The sequence below is a fragment of the Cydia pomonella genome, chromosome 17 (genome assembly GCF_033807575.1).
Source record: "Cydia pomonella isolate Wapato2018A chromosome 17, ilCydPomo1, whole genome shotgun sequence".
Classification (NCBI taxonomy): Eukaryota; Metazoa; Arthropoda; class Insecta; order Lepidoptera; family Tortricidae; genus Cydia; species Cydia pomonella.
Genome location: NC_084719.1, coordinates 8,322,302 through 8,345,364, shown reverse-complemented (window position 1 = coordinate 8,345,364; position 23,063 = coordinate 8,322,302). Strand labels below are relative to the sequence as shown.

General features: G+C 38.3%; 1 protein-coding gene and 1 long non-coding RNA gene across 2 annotated transcripts in view; one reads left to right on the top strand and one right to left on the bottom strand.

The window, feature by feature from the left end:
• Nucleotides 1–19: 19 nt before the first annotated feature.
• LOC133527229 (neuroendocrine convertase 1-like) overlaps nt 20–23,063 on the bottom strand; it is a 66,640-nt gene continuing 43,596 nt past the window's right edge. The window contains exons 6-15 of the mRNA XM_061864143.1: nt 22,125–22,242; nt 14,699–14,817; nt 13,573–13,652; nt 11,087–11,219; nt 10,317–10,417; nt 8,640–8,732; nt 8,402–8,521; nt 7,596–7,753; nt 3,293–3,426; nt 20–2,599 (exon numbers count right to left, since the gene is read on the bottom strand). Of these exons, the coding sequence (XP_061720127.1) occupies nt 2,276–2,599; nt 3,293–3,426; nt 7,596–7,753; nt 8,402–8,521; nt 8,640–8,732; nt 10,317–10,417; nt 11,087–11,219; nt 13,573–13,652; nt 14,699–14,817; nt 22,125–22,242 (1,380 nt within the window). The 3' untranslated portion in view covers nt 20–2,275. The remainder of the gene's footprint in view (nt 2,600–3,292; nt 3,427–7,595; nt 7,754–8,401; nt 8,522–8,639; nt 8,733–10,316; nt 10,418–11,086; nt 11,220–13,572; nt 13,653–14,698; nt 14,818–22,124; nt 22,243–23,063) is intronic.
• On the top strand, nt 21,378–22,353 carry LOC133527230 (uncharacterized). Its single transcript, XR_009800841.1, has 2 exons — nt 21,378–21,779; nt 22,002–22,353. It is a non-coding gene; the product is annotated as an uncharacterized LOC133527230 (long non-coding RNA).

Below are 23,063 nucleotides of genomic sequence, written 5' to 3'. Positions count from 1 at the left end.
TGTTGTACTACATATAATTTATTTCAAGTTCCCATTCATCCTATTCGCGAAATAAAAAACGACATTAAATTATTTTTTTATTTAAATAATTAAGCGACTAGATGAGTTATACTTACCTACCTAATTTGTTTTGGATATTGATTAAACGTTCGGGTTTATCTTATCATATTTAATTAATATTTAAGGACCTGATTTATAGGTCAGATATAGGTATTAGTGGTATTTTTGATTCGATTAAGACACACTTAATTTAGTAATGTAATGTGTCTTTTCTTAATCGAATAAAAATATCTTTTATTCTGACACTGTTTTTTTTTATAGATATAATATAACGTATATAAATGTTATGCGTACTAAATAGTTATGGTTTGATTATTGGGTACAATTGGGGTTGTGGCATACAATTTTATACAATTATGTAGGTTGTGTATATTGATATGTACATTTCCAATAGTGCCGGCTATCATAAATCTATATGCTACTATCCCTGCCACATATGGTGCCTCCTCCGGTCCACCCACCCCGTACTAAAATTCAGTCCTCATTTCTACTCCCTTAGGCCCTGTTTACATTTACACAATGATTAGTGTTTTGTGTGAGGCTTACATTTGCTACTAAATTAGTAGCAAATTAAGAACTCACATTAAACACTAATCAATCTGTAAACAGGCTTTTGGGGGATTAATACAAGGATAAACAGTATATAATATGGACTTGATAACTTGTTCCAAGGAAAATAAATACATTTTTTTATTCATTTATAAACTACCTGCAACTGCATGTCATACAAATATGTTTTGTGGTATTTGCGTAAGTGGGTAACATTCATATATAACATACTATCTTTCAGGCGTATACTGATTTTAAAAACAGGTTATTAATTTGATCTGGTAGTAGTTAAGTGACGTGATGTACTAGTAGGTAGTTAAGTGACATTTTTGTTGAAGGAATGTCACTTTTGACACTGACAGATCAGATCCATAACTAATCTTCTTGTCATCTAATTCATAACCTGTTATTAAAATCAGAATACGCCTGTGATTTACAACATTAGCAGAATTTAAGTAGGTACTAAATGCATTTATAGAGTTCTACCAGGTTCAACCAATCTTAAACCTTCCTTCGGTTAATGTCTACGCTTGATTAGGGGGGTTTAAAATCCGGATCGTATAGTCTGGGTAAGAATCCGACAGATTTTTCGGGAGAGAGAGATAATACGATAGGTTTGAAGCTAAGTGTACAGTCAGCGTAAGTAGCGGATGAGAGAACGCACTAAAAGTATATACTCGTACTACCTTAGAATACTTTTTCAACAAGATATAAATCTTTACAGTTTGAGGTCAACATCTGTTACCTATAATCTAATTGTTCTAGACATATTGACATATCTCCTTTTGTTAAGCTGTTAGAGAATGGTAAGTAGATACTTATGAAACGTAGTCTGATCTGGTAATTTTCATGCTGACTGTACCTTATGTATTTTTACATAGTACAGGTTCAAGTTTTACATGTGTAAACCGGCAACTGTGATGAGATTGAAACTTGCACGGAGCGGTCTTTTAATTTCACCTGTGCTGCATTTTTAAAGTTTGTGCCATCCACGAAGACGCGCCCCACTCTTCTTCTTTATCGCTTATAGTACAGTCGCCAACAGATATATTGGAGCGGCCACGGTGCTCACAAATATCTGAACACGCCTCTAATGTCAAGGCGTTAAAGTGCTTGTTCAGATATTTGTGAACACCTTGGCCGCTCCGATATATCTGATGGCGTCTATACAAGTGTGCAACCTTTTCAGAGTAGCAGTTCTGTCTATGAGTACACATTAATTAGCTATGTGTGCTAAAAATATCTGGGGATCCGGGATCCCAGATACCGGTGGAGTGACAAAACCCTAAAAGACCTGTACTCTGAACTGAACCTAACTGGCGTGGAGTGGTGCAGAATAGGGCACTCTCTTTTGTCAGAGTCCAAGATCCTTTTTGAGTCACTGAGCCAGTGGAGTAGTAGTTTTTTTTATACATGGAAAACCTAAGGCCCCGTGAGTTCAGATTCTTCTCTCTCTCACTGGGCGTAAGCGTGAGCGAGATGGCTGTGAGTGCCGATGAAGTTACTAGAGAAAGGCCTCTAGATTGCTAAATTGTTAAAAATTGTGTAACCGTATTGTGATTTAAAAAAGCGCTAAGATGTTTCAAAATCTCTGTTGGCTGAACCTACTATACTTGTGCGTCGGTATTTTAAGAATAGTTTGTCTCTTCAAGGATAAAATGACACTTTACAAGCCAGCAGGCCTGTTCACTTTCCTGTGATGCATCCGAAAAAGCTGCTTCTCCACCGCTGCCAGCAGCGACGGTTCCACTTCAACATTATGATCCTCTACGCCTAGCAAATTACTAAATATGTTTTCATTGATAGAAGAAATATCTTCATTTGTAACCTCTGCTTCTTCAAGTAAATGTTTCGTATTGTTTTCATTGTCAGTGTCACCATTTGGAATTCCATCTTCTTTAAGTAAATGTTTCATATGAGCCGGTGTCTCGTTGGTTCCGTGTATGATTAATGTCGTTTCTCCAACTTCTCCTATGTTAGCTTCATTTGTCTGCAAAAAACAACATGTAAGTTTGGCTCTTATTTCAGATCTAGATAAGTATTTCAATAAAATGTACGAGCCCAGTGTATAATGACATGACTGGATATTAATTTAAATAAAAAAAATTAGACCATAGGATAAGGGATTAGCCAGTAGCAAATATGACAATTGTGAAACGCCAAATGAAAAGTTAAATAAAAAAAACGGAAAAAACAGATGCTACAAAAAATCACGTAACTATTTCCATACAGTATTAAATATTTAAGTTTCGATTGGCGTTTTATATTAATCAAATTAATCAACCATTGTCATCTTGGCTAGGCCCCAGGAAATTCTGCCTGTGTATATGCCAAATTATTTTTTTGTAATTTTACCTTAAAACTACTTACATCATCTAATATACAGCGTTCCACACGCCTTAAGGACTGTCTCCCTGGGTGACTTGGCTACAGACATGAGAAGCCAGTTTGAGAAGGCACCATTGAAGAAAAATTGCACCTTCTCGTTATAACGCGTTACATATCTGTTATTTAACATTAAATACTTACACCATCTAATATAACAGCGTTGGAACGCCTTTAAGACTGTCTCCCCAGGTGGCTACAGACATGAAAGGCCAGTTTGAGAAGGCATCATTGAAGAAACATAGTAGCTTCTCGTCATAACACGTTACATATCTGTTATTTAACGTTAAATACTTACATCATCTAATATAACGGCGTGCCACACGCCTTTAGGATTCTCTCCCCACGTAGCTACAGACATGAGAGGCCAGTTCGAGAAAGCAGCATTGGAGGTGTCTTCCGGTCGGGCGCTCAAAAGCTGTACCCTCGTTCCTGTAACCATAACATAACATTTATATTATTGTTATAATCTTGTTCGTCGGACCCTTGTTCCTATCTTGCAACTAGGAGGGATAGGGAGGGACACAACAATTAATTTTTCATCACACTTGCTTGAAAAAGATCTTATTACATGCAGGTGTACTGAAGAACAAAGGCCTATTTTGTTCCCCCGGAAGTTATGGATTGTGAAAAAAAAATATAACTCCATAGAGAGTTATAGCTTCTTCTTTTTAATTATGTCACTTATTCATAAAAACCAAGTATCATAAATGAGTTTTACTCTTAAAATACTGACATTTATAATTTGCAGCGACATAATTTTCAATCGTGGCTGAATGCCGAATAGGTCTGTGCCTAAGATGCCTACCCTGTCAAGAAATTACAAAATGGCGGACAAATGTTTGATATGTCACCGTATTTAAGAATTATTTCGCTTAAAATTTAGTTGTTCTTCACAAGTTGCAAGCAAAACATTGTGTGTAACTTCGGGGGTAAGAATATTGCAAACTCGGGTCTTTAATTCTCTCCAGCCTGCAGCTGTTAGGAATTTCCACCCTCGTATCCAAAATTTCACTTACCCCGCTCGTTGCACAATGTACTATTTCTGTCTTCCGATCGGAAAGCGTAAATTTTCAGACCGCAGCGTTTAACGAAGTTGCTGCTTTCCGGCTCCGTCGTTCAGAAAAATAATGGATATACCTACACAGCTCGGCTTTACGCCGACATATGATCTGAGACATTTCGTACTTTACTGTTCTTGATTATACAATAGTACATTGTGCAAGAAAATACTGCAACGGTAGTCCATAATGTAATTTTTCTCAACTCTGCCCAGCATAACTGGCGAGGTTTCTTGACAGACCAAAATAAGTTGGCAGCGGTTCTGAGAGCCCAAATAGTGCAAGTGTTATTTTAAACGTCAAAATTCTATGAAATTATGACGCTTCACTTGCACAGGCTGGGCTATCAAAATGCCAACTTAGCTTGATCTGCCCTATACCTTCCCACCGCGTGGCGACCATAGCGACGCTGATGATAGGCAAAGGATGGAAGCAAGGCCGTCTTAAGCAATGTTTAAAGAACTAAGTTCGTTTAAAAAAAACAAACATTTAGTGTCATGTAGTGGTCCAGTGGAACCACTGGACTATGGAAGGTAGAGGCAAGGAATACAATCTTAATAGGCAGAACTATTGCAAAAGTGTCCAGCTGTCAGCTATAAATAATAGTTCCAAATCTCTCCAGAGTAGCGCTAGAGTAGCTAAGAACTTAGGCGTTATTGACGGAGTGAAGTGCGCTGTTTATGATTAGATTTTTTTCTCAAGTATTCTAGGTATTGTAGCGCCACCTATTTATGGTTTTTTGTCTGACTTTTTGGTATATGGAGATTCTGTTCCTTAACTCTACCTTCCATACACTAGACTCACTGGAGCATTCGGAGCAAAGAGAATGCAGAAAGAATGATTAACAGTTTTTTTTTTCCAAGTCATCATAATTGTGTCATCTGACCCAAAATCGGGAAGTGGATCAAATTTAGCTTCCAAGATTTGACCCATACAAACTAACAAACATAACACATACATAACGGGCAAGTTAAATAAAAGCTTGTAAAGTGACAGAGTGACATTGAATATCGTGTCATGAGGGGGGCTTTCGCTACTTCATTCCGTCTATTAAACGTAACAGTCGATCCAAAGTACTAGGAGCGCATAACAAACGAGGTACACACTGCGTGGCATCTGAGGGCCGATTCGCAAATTCATACATCTTTCTCTTTTACTCCAATTGAGGGGTAATTAGAATGACACCGCAGGCAAATCCCATCAAGCGGACTACGGGAGATGGAGACAAATGACACGAGCTGCAAAACCAATAAGTGGTCACCATCCCACGATACTCAGTAATGAGACTAATGAGGGACCGACAATAAAAAAGAAAAATATTTTGGACAAAAAATAACCGACTTCACTAAACTATAGTATTAGGGCTCCTCTACTCGATGGCCCAGCGTAGGCCAGTCTAAGGGACGCAGCTATGCGGTGGAATGATATAGCACTATCACTTACTCCCTCTAACGCATAAATGCGTCCCTTGGAATAGCCTACGCTGGGCCATCGTGTAGAGGAGCCATTAGGCCATCATTTTACAAAATGATGCATTCGAGAGCAAATAAGTACACAAGTTACTTTAAAAAAGTAACCAACACTGCCCGTGTATTTGAAGGAGCTATTCACTTTCTCCAGAATCCCGTCATCATATCTTAAAAACAATTGAATATGAAAATATGCTCATCGACATATTGTATATCCTGCCCATCTACCACTACCCTATGTTTAGCTTTAGCTTGATTGGTCATCAACTGATTTTCGCTCTATTCATTGTAAGTCCAAACTCAAGGCTCGCCGTGCTGAGATCTTGCAGCATTTGTTGCAGATGTGATGACGTATGGGAAAAGAGGACTATGTCGTCAGCAAAGCGCAGGTTTGTTAAATGTTTGCAGACAACTGGTGAACAATTTCGGAGATAACGGGTCGCCCTGTTTGACGCCTTTCTCTATGTTGAATACGGGGCCAGGTGCAATTTAATACTAGCTGTACTGTTCTTGTAAATTGTTCCAACGAGTTCAACATATTATGTCGCAACAAGCCGGGTCTATACCCTGATTTTTTTATGAGCTGAGCATTAAATTATTGGAAAGAAATCTGTATAATTTTACAGCAATGGCAATAAAGTCAATGCTGCCAGTCTTGCAGGAACATAAAGCAAGAGCTGTCTTCATAAACAATAACAGATAGTAGCAAGTCATAGAATAAATAAATAACAATAAAAAAATCATCAATCTCCGTTCAGTTGTTAAAAATATATTGCTTCAAAATAAAAAGTAAAAAATAATAATAAGAAAATCAGCAAGGAAAAATAATAATGAAGTTTCTTCAAAATCTAGCAGCTACCTCCAAACACAAAATATTGAGTGACACTGACAGTTTGTGCTGACAGTTCTTTCGATCGAACTTATCGAGGTTTACGAAATTGCGTTTCTTGGCTGCTTGCGTTTCGTTTCGAACGTAACAGTTGAGGCGAAGTACTAGGAGGGCATAGGTAGAAGTAGTACTTACTACTCATCGTGTGGCGTATACAGGGTTCATGAATTGTTGTTTTTTTTTTTAACTCCAATGAAAAGAAAACCACTGAGATATTTCTTAGCCACAAAATCTGAATCTGAAGCTATAAAAAATTGTTTGAAAATTCTTCAGACTGAAGCTATAGCATTTTCAAAATATTTTCAAACAATTTTTATAAGTACCCATTTTAAACCCGTAGAATCAAATAAAATATATACATAGGTACTTAAATAATAGAGAACAGATATTAATATGTATTTAAGTAAACAGAAGTTACTGGCGATAAAAGAGAAATAAAAACGGGAATCGTATTGGAATGGAGTTGCGTCATACTTTACAAGCGAAAGGGGCGAACGAAGGTACATCCATCACAGCACACAAAATGACAGTGCCAGACGTGGTAGACAAGGAATTGGTTGCTCTTAATTTCGTCTCGAACGTAACAGTTGAGCCAATGTACTAGGAGCCCATAACAAGCAAGGTATCTCACCGAGGTAAGGCGTCAACCTCGCATACGAATTGGAAGGACATAATTCGATACAATGTATATGAAAATAAATTAATTAACCCTAAACCTACTCAAGGCATTTCAAAATTAATTTTTTTTTTATGTTGGCATAAATTTAATTGTTAGCAAAAGGATTAAAGGAAATCAAACAAAATCAATGTTGCCAATGTTATTAAACCTCTCTTTTACATAATCGAGTGCTATCTTCATAAACAATGTCTGATGTATCGAGTGAAGTCAATTAAAAATAATAGAAATTATAATTATAAAATTAATAAATTATATAATCTTCGACTAATTAACTGGCAACAACCAACATTTTAAGATAATGAACACGTTATTGAAAATAATGAAAAATTTCACAGGTTTATACTATCGATGCAGAAAGCTAACTCTAAAAACAACTGAAATGCCAAAGTGACAGAGACATTCGAAATTCGAACTAAACCAAATTTCTCGAGATTGCTATATCGTCTCTCAAACGTAACAGTTGAGCCAATGTACTAGGGGTGCATAACAAGCGAGGTACTCACCGCGTACAGACGTCAGATAAACTTCAAGTGCCCCGCGCTTGCTGTAGTGCATGTTTATAACGAGTTCCACGTGCTCGACGTATTTCACTGGGCAGTCGTGGGCGCCAAAATAAATGTTAACTTGTTGCCCTGATGATAGTTTTTGATTGATTTTGTATCTGCAAAAACAAAAAATAAATCCTTCAATACATAGGTCGTTTTAAACTTCATTAACCGTAAACAGTCTTCATTTTCATGTGTTTTATTCGAATCACACAGTTTATTAATTGCTTGAACTAAAGTGAATCCGTTTATTTTGGTAAAATGTTTTTTAGAGCCGTTCGTATGAATTAAAAACATCGGACCGTTATTTCCAATATTTATTTGCATGTCAAGTCTTGGAGTAGGTATTAATTTACATATTTTTGTACTTAACGCCTGCAGAAAAACAAAAACTCAGCATTTCTGTTTCTTTTAAAGTAATTACGCGGATTAAACTTACCTTACTACCTACCTATACGTTATCAGTTATCAAGTAACAAAAAACATGTTTTTTCACGGATTTCCCAAGAAACCGGAATCAAATACCTGTATCAATTAATTGTCTTTATAGAAAGAAGATAGATAGAAATTTGGGAGGAAATGGTGAAAAACCGTAAATTGTGCCGGTTATGCAAAACTACACCACCGCCACCAATTGTCCTGTAAAATACGACTCTGCCCTGAGTTAACTTAACGGCAACACGTTATTTTTTTTATTAATTTCATTTTCCAACGAGCCGTTGTTCGTCACATTTTCGGTAAAAGTATTAGGAGAACATTCTTACTGTGGTGGTATGTGGCAGACGTGTTTCTCAGGAACCGTTATCCAGTTCAGAGCTCTAGACACCAGGGCTTCAGCGTTGAGCAGACCGAAGCCAAATCGAACGTCATATTGAAGTCCGACGCTAAAAAAAGTAGTAACATTTTTTGGTTTCTAGTGTTTCTAGTATTTAACGCACCTAAATACCAAACATAATATAACCACTACGTTTCCAAATACCATATATTTAAATAAAGTCTTACTCATTGATTTGCCATCCGGGGTTGCCTGCTAATGTACTGGAGTCTGAAGTCCAAGCGATTAGGTGTTGAACATCTCGCCAAGTTAGATTAGAACTTGAAACAAAACATTATAATGAAGCATCTTATGCAATGACAAGCCAAGTATTTATTTTCCATATACTGAAACTACAGTTAAATTGACTTATTAATTTGTCCAACCGTTCTGTTATTTTATTTTATAGCTATAAAAGCAATATGTGCAGTAAGCAAATTAACAAATCAAACTGTTATTTTATAGTACCTATCGGGATATTCGGGATGGGGATATAGAATCTTAACTGGAAAATGGGCACCACGGTCTTAGCTGCCAGAGATGTGAAGGGCAGTTCCCAAGGTATCACTCGATTAACGAGATATTATGGGCTAATGTGCCGTGCTTTGGAGGATGTGTTTTGGAGCCACCGGGATTGAGTCGCACTTACCCGTAAAAGGCCCGATGGACTTACTTTGATTCGGTGGCGAAGGGGCCGCTGCCGCCGCTGCCTTTTGTGGGATGCAACTTGTGTTAGCACTTATGCTGCATCCCATTTGTAGCAGACCGCAAGTTGTGCTGGCTCAGCAGCGGAGTCCGCGGCAAAGTTTAATCACGCGAAATACTCCGCATTGGAATCCACTTACAACTTTGTTCCGGTGGCTATTGAGACGGCACTTGGGGTTCATAGGCCTTCTTAAGAGAATTAGGGCGTCGTCTGCGCGAGAAGAGCTGCGATCCTCGGTCTGGATCGTATCTGGTCCAGGTCTCCATTGCTGTTCAGCGGGAAACGCAGCGGGAATAATAGGGAATTTTGAGCCGGGTACGATTCAGGATAGGTTCTTTTAGATTTATTTTGTACCTTTATTATGTAATTATTGCTTGAGGAAATAAAAACATAACTTTGTAATTTAAGTGTAAGTACCCAATATACAGTATCGTCGGGTGAGAATACGTTTGTGCCACACGCCACTTACATTTTGGTATGCAGAAGAGCGAAAAGAACAATAACAATTTTGAATAGTTTTATATTTATGTAATATTCAACTTATTTATAATTTAGCCACATATGTTTAATATTTATATTACCATACACATCTTTAGAATATAGTGATTCACGTGATAATAATGAAATAAAAGCATTGAAAAATAAACTTTTTTAATACCGATTAGTGATTATTAAAGCACATTTTTTGTTATTTTAGCAGTCATTAAAAAACTGTTTTACTCAAAAATGGATATGGCACAAACGTATTCTCAGCCGACGGCATGTCTCCCACCATGGGGCTTTAAATTCAGGGCTCATTTCTACTCGCTTTAAATCGAGCTACTTTTATTATGGGACCAACCCTGAAATCGCGAAACGTTTTTTGGCTTATGGCATCGACATCTGATCAGCCAAAATGTATGAAAAACCCAAAGAAAAAATCGAGATTCCGGGGTTAATTCCATAATAAAAGTAGCAGTAAAGCGAGTAGAATCGAGCCCTGCATTTAAAGCTCTATGATGTGAACCTTGCCCAAGGTGTGCACAAAATTAAATTACTTATTTCATTAATAAAAGAGGATGCTGCGTTAGCGTTACGAATGGACCGTTGAAGATGTGGAAGAGAAACGGACCGTACAGTCCAAAGTACCAGGCTAACAGAAATCACGAAGAGATCTTACTTGGCTTCCAAAGCGAGAGCTATGATGCCGGCTGCGAGAGGCGCGGCGGCTGAGGTGCCTGTATGGTCCAGGGTGCATGAGTCATTTGTGTCGGTCGTCGCCTGCGGATGACAAAATCTTGGCTATTTTTGTTACGAACAACCATTCAATTACTGATAAATCGAATAATATGTATATGTAAATAGTGCACTTTAAAATTAAACTACATGTTTGTTTATTTTTGTTTTTACAAATAAAGTATTATTATGATTGTAAGTAAAACTTAATTATTACGTCAAAATGTATTTCCAATGTTTTATTTTGGCTTGTAATTCTCACCACAAATGTAAGAAGTAATTTTTTACCCGGTATCACTGTATCACAAGGAAACTTCAGGATTCCACGGAACTAAAAACTATAACGAAAGTTTACAGCCACTTAGTGAGCAGTGCAGTGACATATCATTATTTTATGGTTATAAAATCTAGGATTTGCGAATTGAAGTGCAAGCCTGCTAAAGACTCGCTGATTTATTATGTTCTATTGTTTTATCTTGTGTCCGTGGCGACACATTTTTTGATTACCAAGTTTTGTAAAATGAATTCATTCAATACATAGTCGAAAAAAAAATTGCGCGCTTTTTCTTCTGACAAATTTGCCGCCTATACTGCATAAAAACTGACCTGTCTGGTTGACTGGTAGAGAATGCCTTTTGGCATTAAGTCCGCCATTTGTACATTTTTCTTTGTTTGTGCAATAAAGTTTAAATAAATAAATAAATAATAACTTACAATCTTCTGATCCTTGCGAGCGCCTGATGAGTAGGCCACGGCGAGGGTAGAGGAGCAGACCTCGCCGTACCAGGGGAAACGGCCATGTTGTGAAGCACTGCCGATTGACACTGTGTAGATCGATGACGAATACCTACGGAATAACATATTACATGGTTCCAGTAAAATACAGGATACAGTTTAGTGACATGTATTGTTTAATGTAAGTTAGTGATAACTTCCTGGATACGGATTTTTACTGGATATGGTGCGGGTGCGGGGCATATGCCGCCCCGCCTGCGCCGCGCTCACACAGCGCAATTTTTTTTTTTACAATGATGGCCTGCATGCGAGACATAGCGCACAAAATAGGATGAACATTTCTCAGTGTGCCAGTTCACATGATTTTTGCGGGATCCAGTAAATAACTGAACCTCAGTTGGAAAATGCTCAGGCGGTAAGCAAACTGTAAATGGGAGTTTTCAGAAAATAATACCCAATTAGTGTGAGGTGTTAAGGAAAGTTAATTGCTGTCAGTTTTGTAACGATAATTCAGCGTTAAATTTCAATAAAAACTTGGTTTTAATGTTCAATTCATAAACTATAAGCGATATAACAATGTAAAAACCGGCCAAGAGCATGTCGGGCCACGCTCAGTGTAGGGTTCCGTAGTTACTCTTCCGTCACAATAAGCTAAACTGGAGCTTAAAGTATAGTAAATTGTTAACCAAGGGATGAAACGGTACCTTGCACGCGAGTTAAACAAATAGGCAAATTTGCATAATCAGTACCTAAATAAAGTAAGTCTTTTTACTATGAAGGGGAAACTTTTTGCGATAACTCAAAAACAGCTAAACTGATCATGTCCGCTATAGTTTTCATTTAATGTCTTTCTTAAGCTCTACTTCCACGATTTTTTTCATATTTTTTGGACCTATGGTTCAAAAGTTAGAGGGGGAACACATTTTTTTTTTCTTTCGGAGCGATTATCTCCGAATATATTCACTTTATCAAAAAATGTTTGTTAAAGACCCCTATTAATTTCACCTATATAACCTTTCCAACGATACCCCACACTGTAGGGTTGAAGCAAAAAAAGAAATTTACCCCCACTTTACGTGTAGGGGAGGTACCCTCAAAAAAATTAAATTTTTAGATATTATTGTACGACTTTGTCGGCTTTATTGATTTATATATCCATGCCGAATTTCAGCTTTCTAGCACTAACGACTAAGGAGGAAAGCCTCGGACAGACAGACAAACAGACAGACGGACATGGCGAGACTATAAGGGTTCCTAGTTGACTACGGAACCCTAAAAAAGGCAAAAAGGTGATTTCCATAAAGATTTTATGCTTAATTGTCGTTAGACAGCGATTACGTTTTCTTAATAACTCACGCTAATTGGGTACCTACACTTTTTTCTGAAAACTCCCAATGTATACAGTTTTGCAGGGATCTGACTACACTTCGTTTTTTTACCATTAGAAAGAAGGTAAGCAAACTTGACGTGACTTTTTATTGAAAAACATTTTTGAATTTTTTTTTTAACATAGGTCTATGTCTAAATAAATTAAATAAAAAGCTAACTTTGTACTGTGCCGACTTAGATAGAAAAAAAGTGTCGCAGTAGAGTGTTTATAGATATAAACGTTAGATTTTCATAGTAATTTGACGATTATGATGATACCCTTACACTCTGTCACGGCAAAGTCTATGTGCTTCTCTTACCTATATATTTTATTTGGAGATGTCCCTTATTTACGTCTCAAAATTAGTGATTTTCTGATATCTCTTGTGAGATTTTGTAAAATCGAACCTCACCCTTCCCCCAAATCTTCAAAATACCAGTTGTAGTGTAGTACCGGGAACTCCTCTCTACCTCACTGAAGTTTGGTGAGATTTAGCTTCACAGTGGCTAGCAGGCGTATTCTGATTTTAATAACAGGATTTCAATTAGATCTGGATTAGTTAAGGATATGAACTGTCAGTGTCAAAAGTGACATTTTTCATCCAAAAACGTTACTTTTGACACTGACAGATCAGATCTATAACTCATCCAGTAGAGCTAAGATGGTCGGCTCTTTTATCATTTGTCACCATGTCTGTCAAGTTCTAACAAATATGTAAGCGCGAAAGTGAAGGGCTAGTGACAAGTGTTAAAAATGGAGCCACATGCTGCCACCGCAAATCTAATTCATATCTTGGTCCGTGGGGTCCGAGCGCCCTTAACCTATTTAAGGAACTATCCAAAAGGATTACCAGAGGTGACCGCAGGGCTGGCAGCTTCCTCACTCAAAGGATTAGGGCGATACGGCGAGGAAATGCTGCCATCATCTACGGCACCATGCCGCAGGGAGATAGTTTTTAGTATTTTACGCTAAGATTAGTATTATTTGTTATTAGATCCAGGTTTTAAAATTAATAATAAAATAATCATTATATAAAAAAGACATCTTATTATTAAAATTAGAATACGCCTGTAGGGGAAATATAAATATTACGTACCCATCGCAGTTACAATTATCCTGGTGTATTCCTCCGTTTCCGTTGGCCCAAACGTAAATAACGCCTTTACCACTACGACCCTGTAAAAGTAAAGATTTTGTATAAAACCTGCCAACCAAAAAAAGCCGGAAAATAGTAAAAAATCACACCACTTTCTACTAAACCATACTACAGCCCGACCAGAAATAAATGATCATTGTCAAGAGGGCGCTCTGTTATTGTCATGTATATTATGGTGACAGTTCAGTTAAGTAAGAAAAATTTTGTTCCAATGAAATTCCGGAATATGGTGCGTGATCATTTAGGCTTTAAATTATAAATTCATAAATTACAAAATTTCCCTAATTTACTTTTAATTTCATTAGCCGGCTTAAAAAATAAGGTTTTCGGAATCTCTTTTATCTCTCGAAGATCTTGGCTACATAGTTTGAAAAATAAGTGTTTAAGTATTAAATGTTTATACTTCTTAACAAAAAAAAAAATACCTAATCTAAAATTATTTAGATAATCTTGGAACTATTAACGCCATCTATATTCAGGGTTACGCAAATCGCACCTGAGTGGCTCTACGCCTACATGGCAAGGCGGCTCGGTCCTTCCACGGCGCGCCCGACGTTACTAGGACCCCATAACTCGCTGTAAATGTTCTATACTTCAATTACTATAATACTAGCGACATCTGTTCCAATTACCGGGTGCGGCTAAGTGACTCCCCGATTGAACGCCTGCTTGGCGGCGGCCGGCGGCCCAGTCTTTCCACAGTGCACCCAATGTTACTAGGGCCTCATAATGTTCTATAGATGTCTGTCAAACTACTAGCTGAAGTCAAGTGTGTTTCTTCTACCAGAGTGACCCGTTTAAACGCCTGCATTGCGAGGCGGCCCGGTCTTTCCACGGAGCGCCCAACGTTACTAGGGTTGTATGACGTGCCGTATGTATTGTGTGGTATTGTAATACTACCAGCACCATACTATCCGCAAAACTACATATTATACAGAATGACGTCATACGTGCTATCTTTTTTAAGCTGGTTCAGACCCAGCGCTACTAAAATGAATGGCATTAAACTTTAGTCCCCACCCCACTGGTACTGCGACCACTAATAGCGCCATCTACATGCAAGTACCTGAGTGACTCCCCGTTTAAACGCCTGCATGGCGAGACGGCCCGGTCCTTCGACGGTGCGCCCGTCGTCATTAGGGCCCCAAGACGCGCTGTAGATATCCACTTTGTCCCAGGCGTAACCTAAGATATTAAAATCAAATTAAGCAATTTAGGCATACGCCCTTTTGTGCACTGTTGCTGTGTAACAAGTGTAAAAACAACATTGGAACTCTTTATGTGTTCCTAGTAGGAGTTACACAGTGGTGAGTCGGCGTCTTCGCTGCGGTCATTTTGTTTGTGTAACTCACTCACTCATTCTCGATATAATTGGACCCCTAGTATTAACTATAGCCCACATACATAATGTAACATAAATACTTAGTGGGGATCCGTTTATACTCGGAATCGTGCTCTGATTAGTAGAAGAAAAATTTTATGACAAGAATTTTTGGCTTTTTAAGGGAAGTTGGCCGACTTGGACAACCTGCCCCATGGAAAAAAATAGCCCCAAATTGTAGGTCTTGTATGCTTGTATTAAAACGATAGTACTATGATAAATCATTCAATAAATTACCTTCAATAACATCGCCCCGAATGTCAAAATTACCCCCAAAGACAGTCTGCATCTGCTGGGATCGCCTATCTATGACGAGGTCATCCCACCTCTAACCAATAAGTCAATTCCAAAAATAATTCGGACCGCCTATCCAAAATTAATAGTCACAGTGCTTTATTTATTTCAAAATTTTGTTTGCTTCTTCCAAAATTTACCTATCTGCTGCGATGTTGTCCCATTTGGAAATTCCCCAATATAATGAACTCTACAGACTTCATTCTAAAATGCCAAATTGAGACCGTTCTTAACGTTCATTTTAGCGACCAGGACCCAGGCCTGTTTACCGGTAAGGTTTGGCGGCTTGGAAACTCGAAATATTTCAGGCGTCGCTTTGCCGGCATTCCTCTCCTCTATCCATAGCACGTCCGATCTCGCAGGGAAAATCCTGAAAGCCTCTACGGGTACAAACTGCGAGATCGCGTGTTTGGATGGGGCCACGAATGCTTGGCTGGCTAGACCGAGCCCAAGCTTGCCATTCAGACCCTGTTTGGACATGGACAGAGGACATGGGACACAATAGCCTCCGTTGCCACCCTGAACTCTCTCGTGGCCACATAGTCAGGCAAAGACCTCGCGAGGCTCCTAGCCGTGTCCAAACCGGAATCAGGTCACTGGCTCCACGCCTACCCTACGAATAGCCGTCGGTCTCCGCCTTGGAATCAGGATATGCACAGACCATGCCTGCGCTTCTTGTGGGGCCCAAGTAGTGGCCACCACTGCCTTTCCTGCTTCTCGGGCGCCAGCCGCCTGTCTCGCCACGCCACCCTTATCAACGACATCTTTAAAAGGGCTCTCATCAGTGCCAACGTCACCGCAGCTCTGGAGCCCCAGATCGTGCGGGACGATGGCAAGCGCCCGGACGGGGTTTCGTTGATCTCCTGGAGAATGGGCCGCGCCCTGCGCCGACATGTTGGCAGTCCCCTACATTCAAGCGACCAGCAGAAATGCCGGAGCAGCGGCGGACGCCCGAGAGCGGTTTAAAGCCTACAAATACAGCTGTCTCGGCGCCAACTACGAGTTCGTAGCTTTTGGCGTCGAGACACTCGGGCCGTGGGGTAGGGGAGCGCGTGGGCTCCTTAAGGAGCTTGGGAAGCGGTTGAGGGAGGCAACAGGGGAATCTCGCGCCGGCAGCTTTCTCGCGCAGAGGATTGTTATCGCAATACAGCGCCGCAACGCTGCCTGATGGGCACCTTGCCGAGAGGGCTAGGCTTAGAAGGTAGGTTTAAGTGATTTTTTAATTTATTAGTTAGGTTTAGTTTTAGTTGCCTTATTCTATGAACATAAAGCTCAAAACCAAATTAATTGTCATCCGCCTCACGCCGTGTGAAGAATACATGTTTACTTCACATGTTTCATGTGCTCCTAGTAAAAACTACCGAGCGGTGACTCGTCGCATCGGCAGACGGAGTGTGCGCGGTGTTTTTGGATGGCGGTACGTTTTCCATTCCATTCATTTTTCATCAAACACTGAGAATGTTCAGGTTGTTGTGCCGTTCTACGAAATGCGAAAGTGTGTCTGTCTTGTCTTGTATGTTAAATAAATAAATAAATATTATTTATTACACAAATTGACTTAAATCCCCCGACAATAGGTATATAAAATATTTCTAAGTACTTATACATAGAAAACACCCATGACTCAGGAACAAATATAACCGATTTAGTTAAAATTTGGTGTCTATAGATATAGTTTGAGTCCCGGGAAGGACATAGGATAGTTTTCATCCCAGAAAGCATCCCAGAGGGTGAAAAGCGGGGTGGAAGGTGGAAGTCAGATATTTGAAATAATTGCGATGCATCGCCTGATGATTGATATAAGTATAAATTTAATGATTGCCACATTATTTTGGTTGTCTCTCAAATAAGGAAATTTATACAAGATGTAACAAAAATAGTGGGGATCCGTTTTAAGTCATATTCGTGTTCTGATGAGGAAAAAATTGAAGTTTTTTTTTGACGAGAAAAAAAATCTATGGGGTGAAAATTTTTCCATACAAAGACCAAAAATTTTCTTCTACTTTTTTTCTAATCAGAACACGATACCAAAAATGCCCTAAAACGCATCCCCCCTATTTTTGTTATCATCTTGTATGGGGAATCAATAAAAAGCCGATTAAATAAAGTCGAGAGCAAAAGCTAGTTAAAATAGAGGCCTCAACAGAGGGAATCAACCCGCTGGATCGCTACCCAGCCAGTTTCTCAATGTGTTGGTGGAGAGGTCGAGACTCTTCGCTATTAGACCATTCGCTGGAACGACTATCGGGACAATGTTCATCGTATCAACATCCCACACATGAGAGTTATCTCGTGAGCCAAGTCTGGGTACTTACTAGACTTGATATTTGATTATTATTATGACACATTTGACACACTGGAAAACGCAATGTTTTTACCGTTTTTAGAGCTCCGCACGAAATTGTTTGCGGAGCTCTTATGAGTCTTTGGTCTAATCTTATCAGTCGACTGCGCTTATTTTTACACTTGTGTAGTCTATTGTGTTTTATTACAAAGTTGTTACTGCCATCTTAGGTTGTTTGATCAGATCATATAACTAACAACGTATGTAAATTTTCAGGTCGATCAGAAACCGGAAAATGGGCCTAATTTAACTTGCAAGTTTACAGACAGACAACGGGATAGGTGATACAAAAAAAAACGTATAAAGTTGATTTGGAAATAATCAGTCCATCTTTTTATGCCGTCATACATATTTGTAATACAAGCAAAAAGTTTACTTTTTTGCTTGTATTACTCATGCATTTTCTTTTACTTGTACAGATAAAGGCAAATTATGCACACAGTTCGGTGCGATGTAGGCGATGTCGGGCCATGCTCACTGTAGTTTCGTCATTCTGTCATAAGTCAGAACAGGCCAAAAGGATGCTCCTGTTATTAAGTACAAGCCGGTTTTTTCTTTTTACTAAGACGAGAAGATTTTTGTAGTAACTCAAAAACCGCTTGACTGATCATGTTCGCTATAGTTATTTATGAAGCTATTATTTCACGATTTTTTCATATCTTTTGGACCCATGGTTCATGTTGAAGGGGGGGAGGGGACACTTTTTTTTCTTCGGAGCCCAAATTTCCGGAAATATTAACTTAATCAAGAAATGGTTATTCGTTTTGAAAGACCTATTAAAATAAAATAAAAAATTGTATGAGAGGTACCCTAAAAAAATATTTGTAGTTTTTATTTTACCGTTCTGTCGTCATGCATCATGCCAAATTGCAGCGTTCTAGCATTAACGATCACAGGGCAAAGCCGCGTACGGACCGACAGACGGACGTGGCGAAACTAAACGAATCTAATAGATAATTACGAAAGTAGGTACTCTTCTTGAAAACACCACAATAGTTATTTGTTTTACCAGGGGGCAAAGTTGTTGTTTAACTTCTCGTGCTAATATTGATACCCGAGTATGCGAAAAATTCCAAAGATCCGAAAAATGGAGTCTTGAGCTTTGCGGGGGTTTCAAGGCAGTAAAGGCACTGGCTAAACAAATTTTGCCACCGAGTGAAACAACATTTTTCACCACAAGGAAAATACTACCTGTAAAACATCAAACAAAATCAATGGTATTACATATTTATCATTCAAAATCATCATTTAAAAGTCAATTTTACCAGCCAACATAAGGAAACAATTCAAAATTTGCATTCGATTACTTTTCCAGTCATGTGGATCAAATGCAACTTTCTCATCACTTTCGAAGAGAGTCTCTTTACCAGTTGGTGTGGTGAAAAATATGTAGTAGCTTCCTAATCGATATCGGTTGGTGCTTGTTGGTCCGGTGCGTATGCACTGATACCCCATATTGTAACTCTCTCGCTCTCAGTCACATTCGTTTGATTGAGCGAAAGAGATAGTAATATGATACCGCTTATCTTGGTTTCCGAATTATACTTCGCACATTATGTGCTCCTAGTAGAATTTACCGAGCGGTGAGTCGGCGTCTGCAAGCGCGGCGAAGTGATCCCCAACCGAAGAATCCAGAATGGGAACGATTGGTATTTTATACAATAGAGAGCTTTTCTGTCGAGTACCGTGTTTATGTAACGAAGCTTGCTGAGTTGCCTAAGTAAGGTACCAGATTGAAGAGCTTGATTACTTTTTCCACGAGTACGAAATATTTTTCCTATAAAACCTTAATTTTTTTTTATAGTTAACTACAGTGTATCGACAATATTATAGTTGAATTGGGAGCCCATACATGAAAAGCACGCGATGAACAGAAAATAGTTATTTGTACAACAAGAGAGCAAAGTTTTATATTTTTTCGAGTGCTTATTTTGAGTCCCGTGCAAGCGAAAGATTCTATACCTAATCTAATTTAGAATCTTGAGCAGTAGTAAAGGGACTCAAAAACGCACGAGATGTAAATAACTTTGATCTCGTATTGGACGCGAAACTTTTCACATCAGCATTGAGAATATATTTGGAAGGTAAAAATACAACCTGAAAAAATGTAATCCTTCTTCATCACTATGTCACTCAAATTTTCTTAACGTAATCTAACAATTAAGTTTAATTACCGCAATAATACATAATGACAGAAATTACAATAAAATAATACAGAAATAATGAACATTGACAGTTTAATCGCCAACTTTTTTTTTTGTTAAAAAAAATAATTTTTAAGACTAAACTAGCCATAAAATAAAACTACTTTAAATTAAACTAATATTAAATAAAACTAAAATTAAAAGATATACTAATAAACAAATTTAATTAGTTATAAAAAGAATACCCCTTCTAAAGCCTCCGCCTGCGGCAAAGATCCCATAACGCTGGCCGCGTTACCTCTCTGTATTGCCAGGGATATACGCTGGGAGAGGTAAGCGCCAGCCCTATGGTCTCCAGTGGCGTCGATCAGCCGTGCCGACAGGGCCCCCATGAATGTTTTCATATCCGCCGACCAAGGTCCCATTGTCTCCACAGCAAGCGCCGCAAACTCATAATCTTGCAGTAAAGATGAGTATTTGCGGCGCTTGAGTAGTTGGGCCTGGTCGGCAGCAGCGCCGGCTTGTGCGCGGGTAGCCTGGATGTGGGACAGCGCAAAGGTGTCTACGCATGTGGCGTCCCACACCAAAGGCCTACCCAGTCTACAACAACCCAACTTCCGAAACTTGTAAGTATCTCAAAAACTGCTTAACCGATTTTGATGCGGTTTTCATCATATATTAAGAAATATATTTGAATTTAACATGAAATAATTATTTTCAGACATTTTTGTAAGTGTAGCACATTATTTCCAAGAATATAGAGCAAAAGAGAAAAAGTTGGTTTTTAAATATTTCTCACTAATATTGTTTTAAGAGATTTAATTTAAAAAAATATGTAAAAAAAAGTTATTTTCTTTCAAAATCTTTTTCAATATTTGTTCATTCCTGAAACTAGTGGAATTTTTGTCTTTTTCCTAAGAGACCTCGTTAAACCTCGGCTTCTAAGGGGTGAATTTCTGGGTGCTTCGGAGGTGTCGACTATCACCATGCAAAGCGGCTTGCTTCCATCTTAAAGTGCAGCTTTTGTTTCATAATGTGCATGACTACTAATTAATTATTACGAATTAAAACTCGTAGGGTGATTTGAAACGATGCGGTCTGACTTATTTCGGGGGTCTATTATAAACCGTCAACGTCAATATACCCTTGAATTACGTTTGATTTTTTGTCTCTTTCTTTTTGCTAATGACGTGAAAGGGACAGAAAGAATAGAATCCAAATATTTCGAACATTCGACATTCGAATATAAAGGTCACTTGAATGTCATTTTGTCTCACTCAGTGAGCAAAATACCATTTTTCTCACTGTTTTAAGCAGCAAATTACCCTTGTTCATGATGAGGTGAAAAATATTTTTTTAAAGTACTTATTTTATTTAACTGGCTTGTCCACTGGGACGGAGTGAGGCAGCGAAGCATTAAACGAGGCGAGGAGGTAAGATAAAAATCCACCATTACCGCAAAGAGAAGCGTAGCGGAGATTTTATGCAATTATATTGGTGGATTTTTATGTCGCGAGCGATATTCGTTTAAAATGACATCTGTAGATTATGCAAAATCCAAAGAAATATAAACCGTACCTATTTGGTTACAAGACAGTTTAACATAATTATAAATAAACTCTGTCTCTCCCGATTTTTACAAATGGTTAATTGTTACCCCCAGACCAATAACGGCCCCAAAACTGCCTCGAAAGAACTCAAAACAATTTCGATATTTTTTTTATTGCAATCTAATGCAATAACGTGTCTCCCCTTAGACGAGACGACAGCGCCGCGCACCGTTACGTCATAATTTCATGAACATCACCAGGGTACCATACAATTAAAGCGCCTACCGCTACCGCAATGCACATTATCGTACTTACATGATTGTAACAGTATAATCTAATCATGGTAAGTACGTATTTAAGTGATTAAGGTACAATACACTATAAGGCGAGTGAAAACACAGTGGAAAATAGTGAAAATAGACGAAATTTCCAAAGTAAGTATATATATTTATATGTATATATATATCGATATTGAAGCAAGACTTTTTCGACTCAAATAAAATATCACGTGTAAATATTATTTTTTACTGTATGACATGCTTGATTACCCATTTATTTGTAAGCGCTTCCTCTAAATTGTAATAATCTTATCTAAATTTTGTTATTTTACGGCGATAATTCACAGTTGCATTGCAGGGTTAATTTTTGTTTCTCAGATGCGATACAAGCGACATCTAGACAATGGCATTTGCACAGACAGGTCCGTCATGAACGACATTTTGAGTTGAACGTGAACCGAACCTACCAGGCGAGCATAAGAGCGAGTCGGTGTACGTTACCTATTCCTTCTCCCTCGACGCGGTCCGTGATTCGCCCGTCCAGCATACGGACCCCGCCCACTTTCGCCCCCCAAGCTACGCCCACGCCACATTTCACGTTGTTCGCCTTCATCGCTATCTAGAAATAAAATGAGTAATTATTACGTATCAGGTAATTTTGTGATTTTTAGTAGTGGTTCTTTCTTTGTTTATTTTCTTGGGTTTAATAAATTTGTTTTATGAAATGAAATTGTGGTTTACTTTCCTCATAGTCGATATGAAAAGTAAAGTTGAAACTCGGTTGAAATGAACTTGAAAGTGACCCATTTCACCGTTCGAACTCATTTCGAAGTGAGAAATATCTCAGGTGAAATGGGTCACTTTCAACCCTTGGTTAACAATCTACTATAATATGTTCATAAAACCACTAAATTTACCTACCTAATACATATTTTAAGCTATGAACTGCTGTAAAAAGCAATGAAATAAACGTATTTGTATTTGTATGAAATTTATTGAACTATATCGTATCTAATGTTTCCCATGAATCTCTCTGCTTTGCCTACAGGTTGTCTTGAATGTCTCATGGCATTAAGTCCGCCTTTTGTACTATAAGTTTTTCTTTTGTGCAATAAAGATTTAAATAAATAAATATTGTCATAAGAATTGCCAAAATATTTCGTAGGATACAAACCAAAAAGTTTCTCTATTAGTACACGTACACGTTGAGTTGAGTACGGTAGTATCGTCTGGCAACCACATTATGCAACTCATTGTCTTCGGATTGAAAGATTGCAAAAAAGATTTATGTGGCACTTGGCTCGATCTTGGTAGATCTTGCGAACAGATATTAGTCTTATAAGGATATTAGGTTAAACATTTTAAAATGTTATCATTTGAGAACCTTAGAGATCTACAGGATTTAAAATTTCTCAGTAAGTTTGTAAGAAATAGAGATTG